The sequence below is a fragment of the Podarcis bocagei genome (assembly GCF_964188305.1).
Source record: "Podarcis bocagei genome assembly, chromosome: 8".
Classification (NCBI taxonomy): Eukaryota; Metazoa; Chordata; class Lepidosauria; order Squamata; family Lacertidae; genus Podarcis; species Podarcis bocagei.
The window spans coordinates 10,096,462-10,114,570 of record NC_138133.1 but is presented as its reverse complement, the minus strand read 5'-3'; the positions used below and the strand labels follow the sequence as shown (position 1 = coordinate 10,114,570).

The following is an 18,109-nucleotide window of genomic DNA, read 5'->3' as shown; positions in this document are numbered from 1 at the left end:
GCGGAGTCTGTAACCTGAAGCATCTGTAACCTGAAGCGTCTGTAACCCGAGGTACCACTGTATATATTCTTCTAACCTGATCCTGCCCCCACCCCACCCACACCTCCTTTTTCTTTAGGCCTATCCAGCACACTCCCAACTAACGGTGCTTTTACTAACCAGGCCGCAAGGAGAACTTGGCCCGCTTATTGCCATGGGGTGTGGACCGAGGGTGTCGGGCCTGTAATAGCAGCGTCCCCTAAGGCACACTTACCTGAGAGTTTCCCACCGTATCAGCCCTTGCACCGAACCGGACACACTGGCAAGCGGCGCGCGCATTATTTAACCCAAGGAAACGGTCTTGTTTTGCAGCAGCGCCTGGTTGCAGTTCGCTTGCCCCACTAGTCTCCTCCCCCTGAGTAAGCGGACAGCCCAGTTAGTATAGAATGAGACTCTTAATCTCAGGGTGGCAGGTTGGAGCCCCACGTTGGGCAAGAGGGTCGGACTAGATGACCCTCGTGGTCCCTTCCAACTATGTGGTTCTGTGAAAGCAGGTGGGTGAGAGTTGGGAGCCGGAGGGTGCTTTTCTCGTGCTGCTTGGGCGCTGAAGTCGCTGATATAATCTGTGACGCCTTATATGGGGGGAAATGAGTCTGTTTGTATGATTGAGTTAGTATATATGACACTTTTCCTCTTTTTTAGAAACCTAAAATTGAAAGACTCGAGGTAAACACTATATGGGCACGATCCACTGGGAAGTTTTCTTGCGCTGGTCTCCTTTGGAGTGGCATTGCCCTTCGATTTCGATGTGCTCTTAAGGTTGAAGTCCTATATTATCTGAGGTTGGGAGTGAGCCCTGGAAGTCCGTGCGCCCTGCTTTTGACAAGGCTTGATAGGGTTGCACTAGAAGTGCTCCACGTTAGCTGGACCTTGCCTTGTACTTGCAAATGAAATGCTAAAACGGTGCCCTCTTCGCCTCCCCATTCATTCCAATAGGAGTTATTCGCTTGCGCCCTGGGCCTTATTATTTTGCATTTGAAGCTGGCAGCGCGAGGAGGGAAACAGAAGAGCCTTCACCTGGCCAGCGAACGACGCAAAAACCCCAAACCCACCAAGAAGGAAGGCCTGGTGCCGGACGTTAACCCTAAAGAAGACGGATCCTGTTTCTCAGGAAAGGCCCAGGAATAAGTGCTTCCTTGTCTACCAACCTGCTCTTTGCCGCTACCCAGATTTTAGAATTAAGTCAATTAGGTTAATAACGATTAACAAGGATATCACTACATATCTAGAGAAAGTGACGAGGAGGTGCGAGGCACAGTTGTTTTTTCAGATGAGTTGTTGGAGTCTATTTTATTGCATTTTTAGTTTCAGGTTGCCGATATTTGTATGTGGATCCGTATTTTTGAGATACGGATCGTTGGACACGATTGATTTGTTTGGCTTCATTGTTCTTCTATAGGCCGCCTTGAACGCGGCCCAAGGCGGCGCATAGAATTGAAGTTTAGCTCAATCCAGACCCAGTCTGCTCAGAAGTGAGTTCAGTTGGGCTTCGTTTATTATTTAGAATATGGTCCTAATACCCCGCTCACCTGTGTAAGCAAGTCCAAAGACAGCTTTTAAAATACTGTAAGCTGTTTTGTCCTGGGAGGCGGGTCTGGAGAAACTCTGCGGCGATCTACTGGGGCCCTTTGGGCTTAAGCGCAGACCTCCCTCTCTGCTTGCGTAAAAGACGTCGATTACTCAACAAAGACTTCGCCATAAAACTCGCAGGGCCGGAGGGAGCTGAGCGAAGTGAGACAATGGGGCGAAGTTGGTTGATGTGGCAATAATAATGCTTAGGGAAAGTGGGGTGGGGGTGGGGGAAGCAGACGCACGACTCTCGACCATTTAATTGCTCCTTTTAAACCCGTTATTACGATGTTAACTGGTTAAGTATATATTGCTGCCTTTTATTGCCTTGATGTGACAAATTAAAACATACCCTTCTGAAAAGAGGCTTTCATTGGTGGAGGAAGAGGCAGGGAGAGGCGGGGGGCGACAGAGCTGTCAGACTGAATTAATGGGGGGACTTGCATTTTTTTCCCCTTTGCGATTTTGCTGCTATTGCGTTTTTTGGAAGGGGGCGGGAAGAGTCCATCAGCCACAGTCGATTTCTGTTCTCTCTTTTCCTCGCGTCGCGAGGTAGCCTTCGACGCAGTTTATATATAGATCTGTGCAATCTGCATCATCTCTTTATTTATTGACCCGTGCCTTTCCATATATAAAGGCACTGCGTCTTTTCTCTCATTTCTCCTCGCGATCTTGCGCGTTACTCAAGGGCGAAAGGCGAATGCCTTTTCGCTCCTGAAGTGAGCTGGAGGTGGACGCCCTCAAAGATGTCAAGTGTGAACGTGGCACATACATCTTCGCTTTGTAATGTGCTAAGAGAGAGTAGTGACCTGTCCAGGACTCACGCTGTTTAAAAGGGGGTATTAAAAGTGATGAATTGAGATCTGAACTGGGAAAGCTCCGTTTATAAAAGGTGTGTTTGTTCCCAGAAGAGATTTTCCCACCTCGCCGCCCCGCGTAGTGAAACTCTCATAGTGAGATCTGAAAAAAAAATGTCATCAGATCGTCAAAAATCCGCGAACAGAGAGGAATGGCTCTTTAATGGTTTTATCTTTAAAAAAAAAAACGAGAAGGGCGAGTCCTTGTTTTGAACAATGAATGGCTGGATTATTTTCAAAACAACGTTCAACACACGCACTTAAAAAAAATAACGCCAAAAATCTCGACCTGGGGGTGCTCAGACCTGGGGCGTTTCCTTTTAACACCTCTCACCCATTTTTTGGAGGATGGGGGTCAAGCCTGAAAGCAGAACCGTTTATCTCTTCAGTTTCAAATAAAGTTCTTTAATTTTACACTCTGCCGTTTAAGTCACTCCTGCCGGAAGGCATGTCCTGCGCAGCTTTCTCGAGAGCAAACGTTGTTGAATCCATTGAGCTCGGAGAGGCTTTGGCTTCCGAGTAAACAAGCACAGGATCGGTCTGCGCAGCTTAGACAAAGCGCGCGCCCCTCGATGCCCTCTGGCTTGTCGCTCCAAACAAGTAGGTCTCCACGGCTCTGTTGCTTCGCGTCCAGTTTCAGAATCCAGCTTCGGAAGTTGAGAACTTTAAATAACAATAAGGATAATATATTTTTTTTTTAAAAAAGCAACCTTCTTCTCCCTCGGGAGAAGGAAGAGGAAGACGGGAGGCGCTCTCCTTAGCTCCTTCGGGGGAGTTCTCTCCGCTTCGGCCGCGATCCGCTTTGAAGCCGTTTCTCTCTTCCCAGGACTAACTCGCTCTCTAGGAAGGGAGAAAGAAAAGGACCCCATGAAGAAGACTGTCTTTGGCGGGGGCGCCGCCTTCAGCCACGCGGAGCAGCCAGAAGGACCTGCCCGGAGGAGGGAGGGGACGGAGGGCCGCGATGACATCCTAATGAAATCAGCTCGGAATCCATTACACGAGAGGATTAGCTAATTACCAGATCAGAGAGACGGAGAAGAAAAATAAATAAATATGCCTTTAAGTAACCGAAAGTAATTATAACCCCATTGTTGACGCTAACGATTAATAATTGATCGGATGTTCTACACAATGAAATGTCAGTTTATTCTCCTTTGGATGCGCATATGGCTATTTCTTTTAAGGAAGCGGGGCGGAGGTGGGGGGGGAATACCCTGTCAATAGGATCATAAACATTTTCCTTGGCATGGGGAACTTGGTTTCAGGCGAGGATCTCTCTTGCTCTGGGGAAATGAAAAGCTGGGTGCCTCCCTAGGCCCGTGGCCATCCAGACGGGTCTGGATTGCAGCTCCCATCACCTCTGACCATTGGTCATGCTGGCTCAGGCTGATGGGAGCTGGAGCCAACGATAGCTGGAGGGTCACACTTTAGCCACCGGGCTGGGCAGGTATTCTAGATTTAGCGCTTTATTTAACGGGAAGTTAAGACGCAAGGCTCGCTTTTAGCCCTGGAGAGATAATTCGGTTACATTCGCTCCTGCACAAATGCGCACAGACGCCTTTAAAAAGGAAGGGAGCTGTACTGCCACGTTTCATAGGAAACTGTTTTCCTATGTTCATGTCGTTTGTTCGGTTTCTGTTTAATATACAAGCCTTCCCCCGATTGGAGGCCTTACAGGGAGAGTGGGGCGCACTGGTGCAGCTGCCTGCAAATGAAGGGCTGGTGATGTGGGGGGGGGGGCAGGATTTGGGCCTGTTAGAAGAAGCAGGTAGCTCACAGCGCACAAGGTATATAATAAAATATCTCCTATATAGCACACAACGCGGCTGAAATCCTCGTGGGATGGTTCTCTTCGCCCTCGTCTCAAGGGCAAAGTTCCCATAGATTTGAACGGCAGCCAAGGATAGGGTGCAGTTGCGTCACTGAGAAGCGCATACCGTTGGAGAGCAACGATGGGGGGGGCGGTTTTGCTTGCTGTCGGGCACGTAGCCACCCCCCACCCCCCCGCGCGCGCACTCCTGGCACATCTGCTTAAGCCTTAAGGGGGGGGGGGATGATGCAAAATAATGAATCGCGCGCATGGCGAGGCTTCAAAACAGAGAAAAGCTTCCAAGCTTCGAGAATGCCATTGCTTTGATTTATTTTATTATTTTTAACCGCGGGGTTGTGCGGGAGCGTCCTGACGTTATGTGTGCATTTTGAACAGTCAGAGGAGTTCCGTCAGATGAGTAGCTCTAAAGGTGTTTCCAAATTCTCGCCTCGCTTTACTCTTTCCTATTTCAGAATCTGATTCTGATTCTTCTCCTGCTTCGCTCCAGTTCCCCGCTTCCTTCTCCCTGCCGCCAGCTCTTCGTGGGGACGGCGGACGCGCCCCACCCACCCAAAATAAATTACGTGTTCATTCAGTGAGCATCCTTCGATAGGGTGGCGAAAGTGTGGGCAGATAGGTAGCCCCTTCCTTGGCATGTTTACGCGGAAATAAGTCCCACTTGGTGCAGCGGGACTTACTCCCGGGTAAGTGTACATAAGATTGCAGCCTTAATCCTTATTGTTAATAAGCAGCAAAGCCTTGAGCTGTTAATTGGATTTCGGCTTCTCTTTCCTGACGCCCGGCTATTAGCTGTGACGTTTCTCATGTATTTGTTAAGGACTTGTGTTCCGCTTTGTGCTTGGCTCAGCGCGGCCGAAGAGGAACGCCCCCACTCCAGTTTAGGGATCCCTCCCCATCCCCAGAGGCGAAAAGCCCTGGTGGCCTGCAGTCTCTCTCTCTGTGCGAGGTTCAGGCATGGTTGGGAAATAAAGAGGCGACACCGATTTAACCTCCTGCGACGGCTGGCCTTGCCTGCTGCTAACAATGTATCTTTGAAAATCCCCAGCGGCGCGATCCACCAGTTTTCAAAGCTGATATCGTTGGCGTTTGCAAACTTATCGGTTTGCACATTCGCTAGAAGCAACCCCATAGGACTTCGCGTTCGCGTAAACGCGCGCAAGGTCAAGTCTGCGAGTCCCATTGAACTGAATGGCAGTCTATCCTCCAGTAAACGAGCGAGCGATTTGCGGACAGGTTTCCGCGCGAGAAGCCGCAGATACCGAAAAGGCTCCCAGAGGCTTGATGGCTCACAGACCTCTTGCTGGTGCGCGGCTGCCTGCACACCAGACATTTACAGCGCATTTAAAGCACACGCGCCCCAAGAACCCAGGCAGCTGTAGTTTGCCCCTCGCAAAGTTGCAAAGACCAGCACCCTGAACAGACTACAGTTCCCAGAATTATTGGAGGGGTGTGCATGCGCTTTGAATGCACGCCGTGCGCGCAGCCCTGTGTACAGACGTTGAATTTAGCTCTGCCCCTGCAACCGTGAGCTTGCCCGCGGGAGCAAATCCCTCTCGGTCTCCTTTGAAATAAACAAGCAAGTCAACACAAAGCAAACATAAACAAGCAAACGACGTCTGACCAAGGAAGTGAAAGGCGAGCGGAGGAAGACGCGTCGTTCTTTGCCCCCTCGCCAGTTCTTTGCCCCCTCCCGCTTCACTGCAAGGCAAACAAGCCCTCCCTTCTTGCCAGCAACTGCTGACATTTGTAGGCAGGAAAGGAAGTAGCAGTACAGAGATGGGGCGAGGGGGTGTGTTATATCATATCTCCCCCTTACTGGACCGCAGCTAGCCCAGTCTGACCCTTTCTCCGAGTCCTGGTGATGTAAGGCGTGTGTGTGTGTGTGTGTGTGTGTGTGTGTGTGCCAGGCAAGGTCGCATTTCGCGAAGCAAAGGCTACCTCGACTGCTACAGTTTCATGCAAGCACATTAAGAGGAGCCCGGTTGGAACAGGCCTACTTGCGCGCAAGTAGGGAGCGCAAACTGAAAACTGGGCGAGTTGGAAAAGTTGGGAAGGGTCGCAGCGAGAGAAACAGGAGGGGAAATGTTTGTTTGGGGTTTGAATCTGTTACTGATAGTAGTAGTAGTAGTAGTAGTAGTAGTAGTAGTAGTAGTAGTAGTAGTAGTAATAATAATAATAATAATAATAATAATAATAATAATAATAATAATAATAATAATAAATATTCCAAGGAAGGGGACTCAATGGGTTTTCAATAGCATGTGCACCACCAAGAACAGCAGGCCAGTATTTGCACGATTTCCTTTTGGATTTACATTACTCTGTTTCTGTTGTTTACTCTTCAGTAGGTATAGCAGTTTAGCTCTCCTTTCGTTTATCTTAGCGTAGAATTCAGCTGGAAGCTCTCCTGCACAAGCCTCCATTTCGTAATGTTCCAGTAAGACCTTGCAGAGGAGCTTTAAACGGCGCCAAACTTCCGCTTAAATGAATGGGGCATGCGCAAGATTTTACTCGCGTTCAGCCAATGAGGGCTTCGCGTTCATTTATACCTTTTAATATCTAACGCGATATCGTTTCAGCTCATCACAGTGGGGGGCTTGCGCAGGAGAACTTCTCGATGGATGCACCTTAATTGCTATTTAAAAAATCGGTATGATTTGGGCGAGGCGGTGGAGACTGAATCCATTGCAAGAGATAGTAATTCACATCTCTCTCTCTCTCTCTCTCTGTGTGTGTGTGTGTGTGTGAATGTGAAGTAGATTATACCAAAACCGTTGGATGTGACAGGCAAAGAGGGAAATGTTTCAAAGCCAGCTGCCCAAAGTCTTTCGACTTTTCCTTCCAGAAAAAGAAATCCCAGGTCTAAATTCTAGCAAGGGGTGAGTAAATTATGGAAATCTTAGATAATTCTTTGGGCGTATAAACATCAAAGGAGAGTCGTTAGCTTTCCTAATCTCTGCCACAGAATGGATTTTCAAAATAAAATAAAATAAAATATAAAACCAACTGAAATGTACATGTTATCCAACAGAGAACCTGGTTTATAATAAGGCGAAGAAGGGAGGAGAGAGAGAGAGAGAGAGAGAGAGAGAGAGAGAGAGAGAGAGAGAGAGAGAGAGAGAGAGAGAATATCCACGCTATGGAGGAGGAAGCTCCCATTCAAAGGTCGCCGCGAAAGGGAGCGCGGGATAATTTTACACTTTTCTCCTTTAGAATAATAATCTGACAGATACGATGGAATTGTTGGCATCTATATCGCCCATCTGCCCGAAGGCACTATATTCCCTCAAAAGAGCTTTAGCCTGCAAAAATATATATCACATATAAAAATTACGCTGAGTAGTATTTAAATGCAAAATTGTATTAAACCCACAAGTTACCGTTACAAAGCCAAAACACAACAAATTCCACAGCTTCATTTGAAGCCTGCTGCGGCCAGGGATAGAAATATCAGCCAGTTGCTGAGAGCACCATTCGCCAGGGAAGTTCTCCTGCGCACGCCCCATCGAAATGAACGGGACGTGGGCAAGAGGACTCGCGGGGAAACCTAATGGAAAAGCGTGGTTCGTTTCAAGTGAGGCTTGCACAGGAGAACTGCCCCCCTCGGCTGACCCTCTTAACATTCTGCACTGAGAAATTTGAAATGTCACATAGAAAGGATCTTATAATCCTAAATAAAGAAATAAAAAGTATAGATGGGAAGAAATAAAATTTTAGATAAAGGAGGCAGGCAAACAGATTTGGTTTGTGTCAGAATTGCTATAAAGAAGAAACACTTTAGGAATGGGTTGGAAGTCTAGACCAAATTGGGAATAGCTCTGGGGGTGGGAATGGGGGAGGCCCGAATCACTCAGATAAATAGACCCCATTATTGCTGGACCACCATCCGAACCTGTGCTAAAATATTGTCCCAAAATATTTACTTTGAACTCAGTTCTGGTGACATCAGTGAAAACTTTAACAATTGGGTGATTTTAGGATTGCAACGTAGAGTATGAATATTTTAAAATTATTATTATTATTATTTTAAATGTTGCTTTCTACACACACACACACACACACACACACACACACACACGGCAGCCACCTGCCCAAGAGAGCTGTCTTTTGGTTAGGCTACTTTGTTTACTTAGGGGGAAGGTGATGAGGATGATGTTGTTGATGATGATGATGATAAGCAAATACATTCTGGTAACAACATAAGCTGTTAGGTAACCTTCTGTAATTACACCACAGACATGCACGCAGATTCCACTCTTTATCCAGTTAACATTCCCCAGGCTGAACCCTGAAGTATCTAAGATCACTTTCAAATGCCCTTTCTAACAAGCCCCTGAGCAGGAGGCCACTAATTTTCAGCGAACAAAAAGCCACTGGAGAGAGCCCCGTTTGTCAATATCAACTGGTCGAGCAATTTCCCATCTTCAGACACATCGGCCTATCTGAGCTGGCAGATGTTTAGACAAGATTTTATAAATTGTTCAATATCAGCCCGTAATGAACCCCAACTGACCATTCCAAAGCAGCTAAAAGCACCCAGAATCTCCCCTGCTGGGATCTAATAATGCTCTCACGCTGGAACATTATTAATCATGGAATAAAATAGATGAGCCTCTTGAAAAATAAGTGTATGATTGATTAAAGGGCAATCTAAGAAGCTATTATTCTTGTTTTATAACCGTAAGTTATATTCACTCAATTTATCTTTGAGGGAGAAAATAAATGGTTGTTTGTCTCCTTATTGAAATTATATTATAAGGGAATTCTCATTATTCGGTGGGGGGGGGGGAGGGATTGAAGTGATGGTTTAGCTATTTTTTTAACCTAATGGTGAATCTCTTAAGTGATTACCACATTAGAGATATATTTTTTAAAGAGGTGGAATATTTTCCTTTTTTTTTTTACTTTCAAGTGTTTTGTCTCTCTTGATAAAAATGAAACACAAATCTTCACTTAGAGTGCAAGTAAATATGGCATTTTGAATTAAGAATTCTAGCACTAAATACAACAGGATATACAATAGTAATCTTTTAAAAATGTAAATTGTATATAGTCCAGTGCAACAGATTCACTCTGAAGGTTTTTATTGTCCTGCAATATATACGTTCAACAGGTTTAATTAGCCACATTGCTAAATATATTTTAAATATTTAAGAAGTTACCTTAGGCAACTGTAACAGTGATATTTTATAAATTATCATGAATTACAAAAAAAGATAAATACTAAAAATGAACAAAAAAAGGCCACCACCTTATTGTAGACTAATCTGTTTTTATTTACAATTAAAGATATAAATTAGTAAAGAATTCTCGTTAAACAACGAGGGATTGTATAACCATCAATGTCTCAAATAAAAACCAGGCATAATTTATTTACAAAAGAGTTGGGATTCCATTGCAATACAACTTGCATAAATTACTAGAAGCTCTCATATCATTACAAAAATAAATATCAAATTTGTTTCCACTTTGTAAGTACTCAAGTTCTTCAGTCATGGTTTATTTAATTAATTGCTACTGTATGTATCTTTTACAAAGTGTTTGTACAATAAATCCTATCACACCTACAGAATATAGATATATATAGATATATATATATATATACCGTGGCAATAAGCTGATCAATTCGAGATATCCTGAGAAAAAACAGATTTGCTTCTTTCTTTCTTTCTTTCATTCTTTCTTTTTAAGTCACATATACATTGGGGAGAACTAGACTATACCAGTAAACTCACATAATGTCCAGCAAAATTCTGGTTTAACAATTAGAGAGAGTCTGTAGATTTAATAGTGCTCTGTGGTCTTCTTTTATACAGTGGCACAAGATGTGATCCAGATTTAGAATTTTGTTAGAGATAGATAGATTAGCTTGGGGAGAGATGATGGCTTGTTGACTTTTCTCAAAGCAATTGTGACACCTACCTGTGAACCAAGGAAAACACCAGATCATCCACAATCTTTCAGTTACACGCGGCATGTTAAAAATGGAAGGCAAACTAAAACGCTTTTTCTTTTCTTTTCGGCATAGGAGGATTAGGCTTGGGTTCTGTTCTGCTCCCCCCCCCCGTGGGGGTGGGAAATGGTTGGCCACAAGATATTCTTTAATCCTAACTATAGCAGCGATTTGGAAATAAATGGGGAAACAGAGGCAATTCATGCAGGCACTATGTTCTCTTTGGAACCCAGCCAGGATTCATCTCATTTTCCTTCTCTGCTGTTTGAAATGTACATAAGCATGCTAACTAAAATCACTCTTTATTTTGATTCACAACTATTAGAATTGCATGTTTATAAAGATGCCTTAAGGTGCATTTGAGGAGGGAAATCTTCTGTACAGCACCCGAAGCATTGAATCAGTGCAATCATGTTCTTTTATTTGGCATGCTGATATACATTTCAAATAGTACAGAGGGACAATGAGATGAATTCTGGCTGGCTTCCAAGGGGAACACACAACTATCCGCCCATATATTTCAACGGGGCCTTATGTAGGAGGAGTTCCAGATCTACTGCAGTTGCAATTTTCCAATAATAATTTGGGGAAATAAAAAAAACCCTATGATTTAAATATTTATTGAAAATACACAACTTTCATTTTTTTTAAAAAAAGCAAGAGGCTTGTGTGAAATAATTGAACTGATTTCTCCAAAAACAAAAAAAAAAACCACACAAAAAAAAGAAGGGTGAAAATGCAATAGGCTTTTCTTTTTGTAATAATGCTCTTTTGGTAATGGAGCAAGAAATTAACATTAAGCAAATTTGCAGGCTGAGCAATATGTTTCTGGAGCTGATGCCAAATGATCCTCTAAGCGGTGTAACAGAATAGAAGGAGAAAGAAGGAGAAAAGGAGCTGGTCTCACTTACTTGCCTGGCTGCTGTGTGATTGCACTTCTATAGGTATGGTTGTAGTCCTACTGTGCACACTTCAGTGGGGTCTGTCAAAATAGAAGCGTCAGTTAGTCACAGGACACAGCTGGCTAACTAGATTATACACTCTGGGCACAGCCTAGCTCCCTCTTGCACAAAACCCCAGCACAGCCCTTGGAAGGCCTTTTCTTGAGCTGGCATTTCTCAGCGGATCTGGGAGTTAACTCGTTTGAAGGGCCAGCATTCTTAATTACTTGTTTTAAATTTAGCATAACTTGTAGCAATGTCTCAGACCAATGATGGAACTTTGAAGGAGACAGACAACTGAAGCTGCAATCCTAAATGAATTGCCTTTAGATTCGGTCCCATTCTACTCAAGGGGGGGGGGGGTTACTTCCGAGTAAATATACTTGGGCACAAGCTATCAGACTTCTCTCTGCTTCACACTGTACTGTGTTTCCTCTCTCTCCCAAGCCTGAAACTGTTCTCTTTTTTTGCTTGGGAATATTGCCAAAACAATATTCACCCTTGCTGTTATTTCTCCCCTCTTAGCAACAAAAACAATGAATAAACTTTCTGCAAATATTTTCAGATTATATACAGGTTCAAGGAGTTTTTAGTGATTTTTAGAGGCATTTTAATTACACGGAGAAATTTATTTACATTATGTTCCTAATCACATTCATAACTGGACGCAAATCTCAGCGTTTTCTGTTAGATCCTTTTCTTCAGAGGCCTGACCACAGCTTCGGGCTGCAATCCCGCACAAAAGGGCTGCTTTAACAACAACAACAACAACAACAAAATTAAAATCTATGGAATTCCAAGCAGAAAAACTGCGACCTGGATTGCAGTTTTGAAAAAGAGTTTTGTACCTGGACTGTCAGAAACCACCATTGCCTTCTTGCTTGTAGCACCCACCTTATTGTGATATTTTTTTTGGAGGGGGGGTAGGGTAAATTTGCGCCCCACATTATTCCTTAGTAGAAAAGAAAACCTAGCCAGCAAACACCTACCTTTTTTGGAGTCTGGATTGGAAGGCTTGTAATGTTGTTCTAGGTGGCTCGCGATGGTTTTCAAAGAGTTCTCCGAGCCCTGCTTGTGCACCGAGCTACTGCCGCCTCCGCCGCCGCTGCTTAAGACCGTCTGACTTAGCCCCTCGCTGGAGGCCACCGTGGCGGAGTTGTACCTCAGGATGCCTTGACCCTGGAGGGCGTTGAAGTTCCCATAGTTTGTGTAGTTGCTATAAAAAGGCGAGGTGTAATAAATATGCCTCCCCAGGAGAGAGGAGGGCGAGTAGGCAGCGTTGTGCAGGGTGGAAGAGGGCGGCGCCGACGGCTGGCAGCTCTGGCCCAGGTTGTGCGGGTGGTGAGGGTGGTGGTGGTGGTGCTGAGGGTGCTGAGGGTGCTTAAGGTCCGAGGTGGCGATTTCCGCCAGCGACCACAGCTTGGGCTTGCTGGCCGGCGTGGTTTGCGAAGCCGCCGTCGGGGCCATGCGGGCGTCCAAAGCGGCTTTGTTGGCGTTGCGCGCGGAGTCCTCGGCGTGCGGGTGACCCAGCAGAGGGGCTTCCACCCCGGTGAGAGGGGAGGAGGTGACGGGCTTGGAGGGAAGACCCCTGTCCGCCGCTGCCTCGTCCTCCTCCTCCTCGTCGTCGTCCTCCTCCTCCTCCTCCACGTCGTCCTCGTCCTCGTCGATCTCCTCGTACTTGTCCTTGCACTCCGAGCCGGACTCGCAGAGCGGGTCCCCGGCGCCGCAAGGGGCCTTCTCGCCGTCCGATTCGGCCGAGCAGGAGTGGTCGGTGAGCGAGTCCACCTGCAAGCTGATCCCTGCGGCAGAGAACCAGGGGAACCGTCAAGGAAACCAGGCGGAGGCACCGGCAGCAGCAGCAGCGGGAGGAGGAGAGCGCAGCACCCCGTCTCCTAAACCTCAGGCTCCCCGCCACCCCCAAAACAGGTGGCAAACAATCGGAGCACCCCCCTCGCTCCCCCCTTCTACACTCCAGGCCCCCCAGAGATGATCTCCTGCGAAATCCCGTCGGATCCATAGGCCTCTTGAGGGCCTCTTAGCTTCCACGATAGGAGAATCGGACGGCCAGGTCGTGGGTTCAGGTGTCGGCATAAGGCACAAGCTTGAGATAGGAGCCAACTCCTAGGGGCCAAGGTCCCTTCGAACCCCCCTCCCCAATAAAATATTTGAGTGGGCTCGGCCCGCCCAAAGATGATGGGCATTGCCATTCAAAGGGTGTGCGTGCCCCGCTACTTGTGATCGCTTATGTGGGGCAGGGCTTACTTGCCCTCCCCCCAAAAAACCCACATTTTATTGAGAAGCGGCCTTCAGCCTCCTCTGCTCCTCCGTCGTGTGCTTCTGCTACAAATAATCCTCGTCCTCATCTCCTTTCCAAAGCCGCTGCAAGCACTGCCCGAGACAATGTCCCTGAAGCGCTCCGAAGGCTTGAGATCCTTCAAGCCTGTTTACCTGGAAGCGGGATAACTACCGCGGTTTACACGGCCTTTTCCCGGGGCAAGCGCCTACGGGGAAGCAAGCTTCACTCCGCTCCGTGGCGCTTACTTCGCAAGGAACGGCGTTCCCCGCTGTCTTTAAAAGAGAAAGTGCAGGGGCGGCAGCGGAATCCCTGGGGATGAATGTGGAAGATGCGCGCAATGCAATGCGTGGAGGCTGCCCCTCCAGCCTGGAATAACCCCCCCCCCCCGCGCACACACACTTACCTCCGAGTAAGCCCCACTGAACTCCGAGGTAGACCTGCACCGGGTCGGGCTGCAGGGCTCCACGCAGGCCCATGACCTGCCTCCCTGCCCCACGAAACCAGCCTGTTCCTCCCTCACCTTCATCCTCGGCCGACGTCTCGTTGCTGTCACGGCCTTTGTCCGACGGCAGCGCCTCCTCTTCCTTGCTGCGGATCCCGCCGCCGCCGGCGTCGAGGTCCTCGTCCTCGTCCTCGCTCTTGTTGCGCGGCGCCCAGGTCATCTTGTTCTCCTTCTTGAGCCTCCTCCTGGCGTTGGCGAACCAGGTGGAGACCTGCGTGAGGGTCATCTTGGTGATGATGGCCAGCATGATCTTCTCGCCTTTGGTCGGGTAGGGGTTCTTGCGGTGCTCCTGCAGCCAGGCCTTCAGCGTGGCCGTGGCGTCCCGCGTGGCGTTCTTGCGGTAAGCGGGGTCGTTCAGCTGGTAGGGGTAGGCTGGGCTACCGTAAGGGTGGTAGCTGATGGCCCCGCTCATGCCCGTCGCGTGGGCATCGTAAGGGGAGCCCTGCCAAGCACAAAAGCAAGGGCGTTAGGCATTTCGGAAGAGCTGGCAGCCACCAGCTAGCAGGCAACGCCACGGGAGCGACTATTACATTTTACACTAATGTAATGCAATCACTCCAGCGAACAATGTTATTATTTCTTAATTGTAGTGCCGAGCACTCCTGCAATATTATTACTCAAGAAGAAAAAATAAAGTATCCAGAGGGCATTCGAATCCCTTCTTCCCTCTGAAAACTGCTGCTGTCTTCTTCGTTGCAGTTTATTGCAATTCAACGCAGACATTTTTATTTTCTCCCTCCCAAGGCCCTACAGGTAGTTTCTTAAAATGATAGCTTTCTACTTTTCCTCTCCCCTCTCCTCCTCCTCCTCCGCCTCCACACATGGTTGCAACGATATTTCCTCTGTTGCCATACAGGAAAGAGAGAGAGAAAGAGAGAGGAGAGAGAGAGAGAGAGACAACAAAGCCCCCCACTTAGCAATTCACTTCGCTAATGCATTGCAAATCCAATTTGCAAACCAGAAGATATGCACCGTTTCGAATTGGTCAAATGCGATATAATTAGCATTTTAATTCGCCCTTTAAACGTTTAAATTGCGCTGATTTAAAGTCTGCATAATACGAGGGTGAGGAGAGAGGAGAGAAAGGGTGGGGGGAGAGAGAGAGGAATTAGTTGAGCCAACTTGATAACTTTCGGAGTCGGTCCAGGAAACCAAGCTAAACACAGCGCTCCGAATGTACCTAATGTTCCTAAATAGCCCGGGAACAATAAGGCTTGGCAACTTGCGACTGCTTTTCTTCTGCCACGAGAAAGTCAAACAGAGGAGCGTTTGAGATCGGCTCCCATTATCCTAAATAAAGATCGCCAGGCTGGGAGAAAAGGTGCGGGGGGGGGGGGAGAGGGAGAGTCGACTCCAGCCAAAGGCGCTCGATCTGATATCTCTTGTGTAGTGAAACAAAACGAACCCTTTGCCCCACTTTCCCAGGACCAATTGGCTCCGCTAGCTTTAATCCTTCGTCGGTTTGCAAGAGCTGCAAAAATACGCGCGATCGCCAGCACAGACGTGCTCGGAAGCAAGCGCGAGTTGGAGGTGGAAATCCGTCCGAAGAGGAGCCCTCTCTCTTCTCTCCCCCAGCAACAAATAAATAAAAATAAATAAACAACACCTTTAATCGAGTTTCAGCTTGGACTCCATTCCATCGGTAGAAAGCCCCCCCCCCCCCCCGCCCCGGTAAATCACATAGATTTCTAAATATATATATATGAGAGAAGCTCTAAAGAGATCGAAGGAAAAGGTGGGGGAGGATACGGATGTCAGAAAATGAAAGTGAGCGAGGAGAAAAGAATAAAGGGAAGAAATTGGCAAGAGAAAGAAGTGAGGGAGATGGAAAGGGAGGGAGGAATGAGAAGATGGATAATAAAGAAGCGAAGCAACGAAAGAGGGGGAAGCGAAGGAGGAAAGTCGAGAGAAGCGCAGCGAGGCTGCCTCGGAGGAGGAGCGCTTCCGTGTGTGTGCCTAACGCGGGTTGCCCGGCGTGTCGGGCGGGCTGCATCCCCACGACCCCCCAGCCTAGCCCGGGCAGCCTGGGCGCTGCCAGCGGGGGAAGCGATGGAGGAGGATGAAGATGGAGGCGGCGGGCTGTCCGGTCCGTTACCCACCATGTAGGAGGGGAATCCCGTGGCCGGGTCGGTGGAGTACTGGAGCGGGCTGCTGAAGCCGGTGGCTGCCGCTTGGGCGGTGAAGGCGGCGGATCCGGGGTAAGGGCTGAACGCCGAGCCCGAAGACGACCTGGCCAGCTCTTCGCTCCGGGGCGCCGCCAGCGCCGACGCCCCGTAAGCCGGGCACGAGTAGAGCGCCAGCGAGCCCGGGGGCTGGTAGAGGTAGCCCTGAGGGTAGGACATGGCTGGCCCACGGGCAGCGAGCGAGCGCGAGCGAGGAAGGGGCCTGGGCTGAGGCGAGCGGAGGACGACTGCGGCCGCTTCAGCTACGGGCGCCGCCGCTCGCTGCAGCCGCTGAGGAGCTCACAGCGTCCCCTCCATAGGCGGGAGGAGCGCGAGCCAAAAGGAGAGCTCGGCGCGAGGCTGAGGGAAAGCCTCTCGCACGTCCCGGGAGCGCGCGCGCGCCCGCCGCCGCCTCGTGCGCTCGCCCGCGCTCCTGCTTTCCCACGCAGAAGTCACCCGCGGCTGCTGCTGCAAGAGGAGGAGGCGGCGGGCATCTGGGCAAGAGGAGCGCGCGGGAAAATGGAGGCGGAGGAGCAGGAGGAGGAGACGTCTTCCCCAGCCCGGGCGGGGAAGGGGCGGCCGAGCAGAGCGCGCGCGAGGCAAGAGCAGCCTCGACCAGGCTCCGCCAGGCCAGCCCCGGCGGCTCGTCTGGTCGGCGCGCTCGCGAGCCGCCCCCCGTGAGGCGAGCGAGGCGAGCTTTCCCCCCCGGCGCCCGGCGCGACCAGCTTTTGGCGCGGGCATAAGGGAGTCTGCGAGGCGAGGAGTTTTGTGAGGAGAGGAGTTTCGCCGGGGCATTGGCAAGGCGAGCTGTCCGTCACGGCGGCTCATTTGCATACGGAGGAGGACACGCCCCTCGCCCGGCTTCTTACCCACCGAAGGAAGGAAGGAAGAACTTGGGCGGGACTCCCGGCCAGCGAGAGAAGATGGAATGAAGCCCCGCCCCCGGCGCCTGAAGGGAGGAGGAGAGAGAGAGCGCGCGAGGATGGCGCGCTGTGGCTGCGGCTGAAGAAGCTGGCCGGGCGCCGAGCGACCAAAGGCGTCCTTGTCTCGTGCTCCCCACCTCCTCCCGCCCGCCGGCCGGGCCTGGAGGTTATATAGCGTCACGTGGTCGCAGAGCTGCGCCGAGGGAGGGCGGCCGGGAGGGTTCCGAGGTGTTCCTCGCAGGCACGAGCCTCGTAACGGGCATGCGCGCCTTCCGGCTTCGGACTAGCGCAGCCCCGGGCGGATCATGCCTCGCCGTGCGTCAAGGAAGAGAGTTGCGATCCTATGCCCGCTGGCTTCCGCGGGGATTCCGCAGAGACGCGCCCAGGGGGAGGGCGGATGAAGCGCTTTGCAAGGCGCGATCTTAAAAATCTGGCCAGCCTGGAGTCGGAAGGAAACCCCGAATGGCTTCGTGGGGACGCGCTCTCCCGCGTCTCCAAGATCGCGGCCTGAAGTGGGGCCGAGTGCCAAGTAAACGCGCAGAAAAGGGCCGGCCGTGTGGAATGCAAGGAGACGCGTTTAGGATCGGGCGGTGAACAGCAGAAGCCCCGCTTGGCACGAGAAAGCTGACTCCGGTTTTCTGGTTCGTGGGGTGGGAGAGGTCAAATTGGAGCAGACCCATTTGCAGGTAGCAACATCCCCGCCACCCCAGTGGAAAATAAAAACAAGGATTGTGCTATTATTCTGTCTACCACTCACGATTAAAGTGACATTTAATTGTCTATAAACCACTTGCTTAAAACACTCTCCCCAGTGTATTTTCCCAAGCTCTTAAGACCTTCGCACTTCTGGGTGGAGGGGCAAACGCACCAAGGTCCTTTTTCTCAAGGAAGGCTCACCAGGAAGCATTGTGAACCCTCCCCCCCCCCCCAGTTAATTTCTGGAATACATTCACGCCTTGGTTAATATCCTGTGGATGAAGAGCTTGCTTCAGATCCACTGGGGGAGGGCTCCTTTATTACTTGTCCTCCTTTTTGT

The 18,109-nt window shown here is 49.4% G+C and overlaps 1 protein-coding gene across 4 annotated transcripts; it reads right to left on the bottom strand.

Annotated features, from left to right (window-relative positions):
• Positions 1 to 2,600: 2,600 nt before the first annotated feature.
• IRX2 (iroquois homeobox 2) lies at positions 2,601 to 16,775 on the bottom strand. Of its 4 annotated transcripts, none has more exons than XM_081206435.1 (5): positions 16,088 to 16,775; positions 13,890 to 14,430; positions 12,180 to 12,989; positions 11,161 to 11,231; positions 2,601 to 3,305 (listed from the first exon to the last, which is right to left on the bottom strand). In XM_081206435.1, the coding sequence occupies exons 1-4, from the start codon at positions 16,328 to 16,330 to the stop codon at positions 11,188 to 11,190; spliced, it is 1,638 nt and encodes a 545-aa protein (XP_081062561.1). In that variant the 5' UTR covers positions 16,331 to 16,775; the 3' UTR covers positions 2,601 to 3,305; positions 11,161 to 11,187. The 4 variants fall into 4 exon arrangements, with proteins under 4 accessions (XP_081062561.1, XP_081062560.1, XP_081062559.1 ...); XM_081206434.1 differs by lacking the exon at positions 2,601 to 3,305 and adding an exon at positions 9,364 to 10,214; XM_081206433.1 differs by lacking the exon at positions 2,601 to 3,305 and adding an exon at positions 9,364 to 10,218 and having other exon boundaries at positions 16,088 to 16,488.
• Positions 16,776 to 18,109: the final 1,334 nt, after the last annotated feature.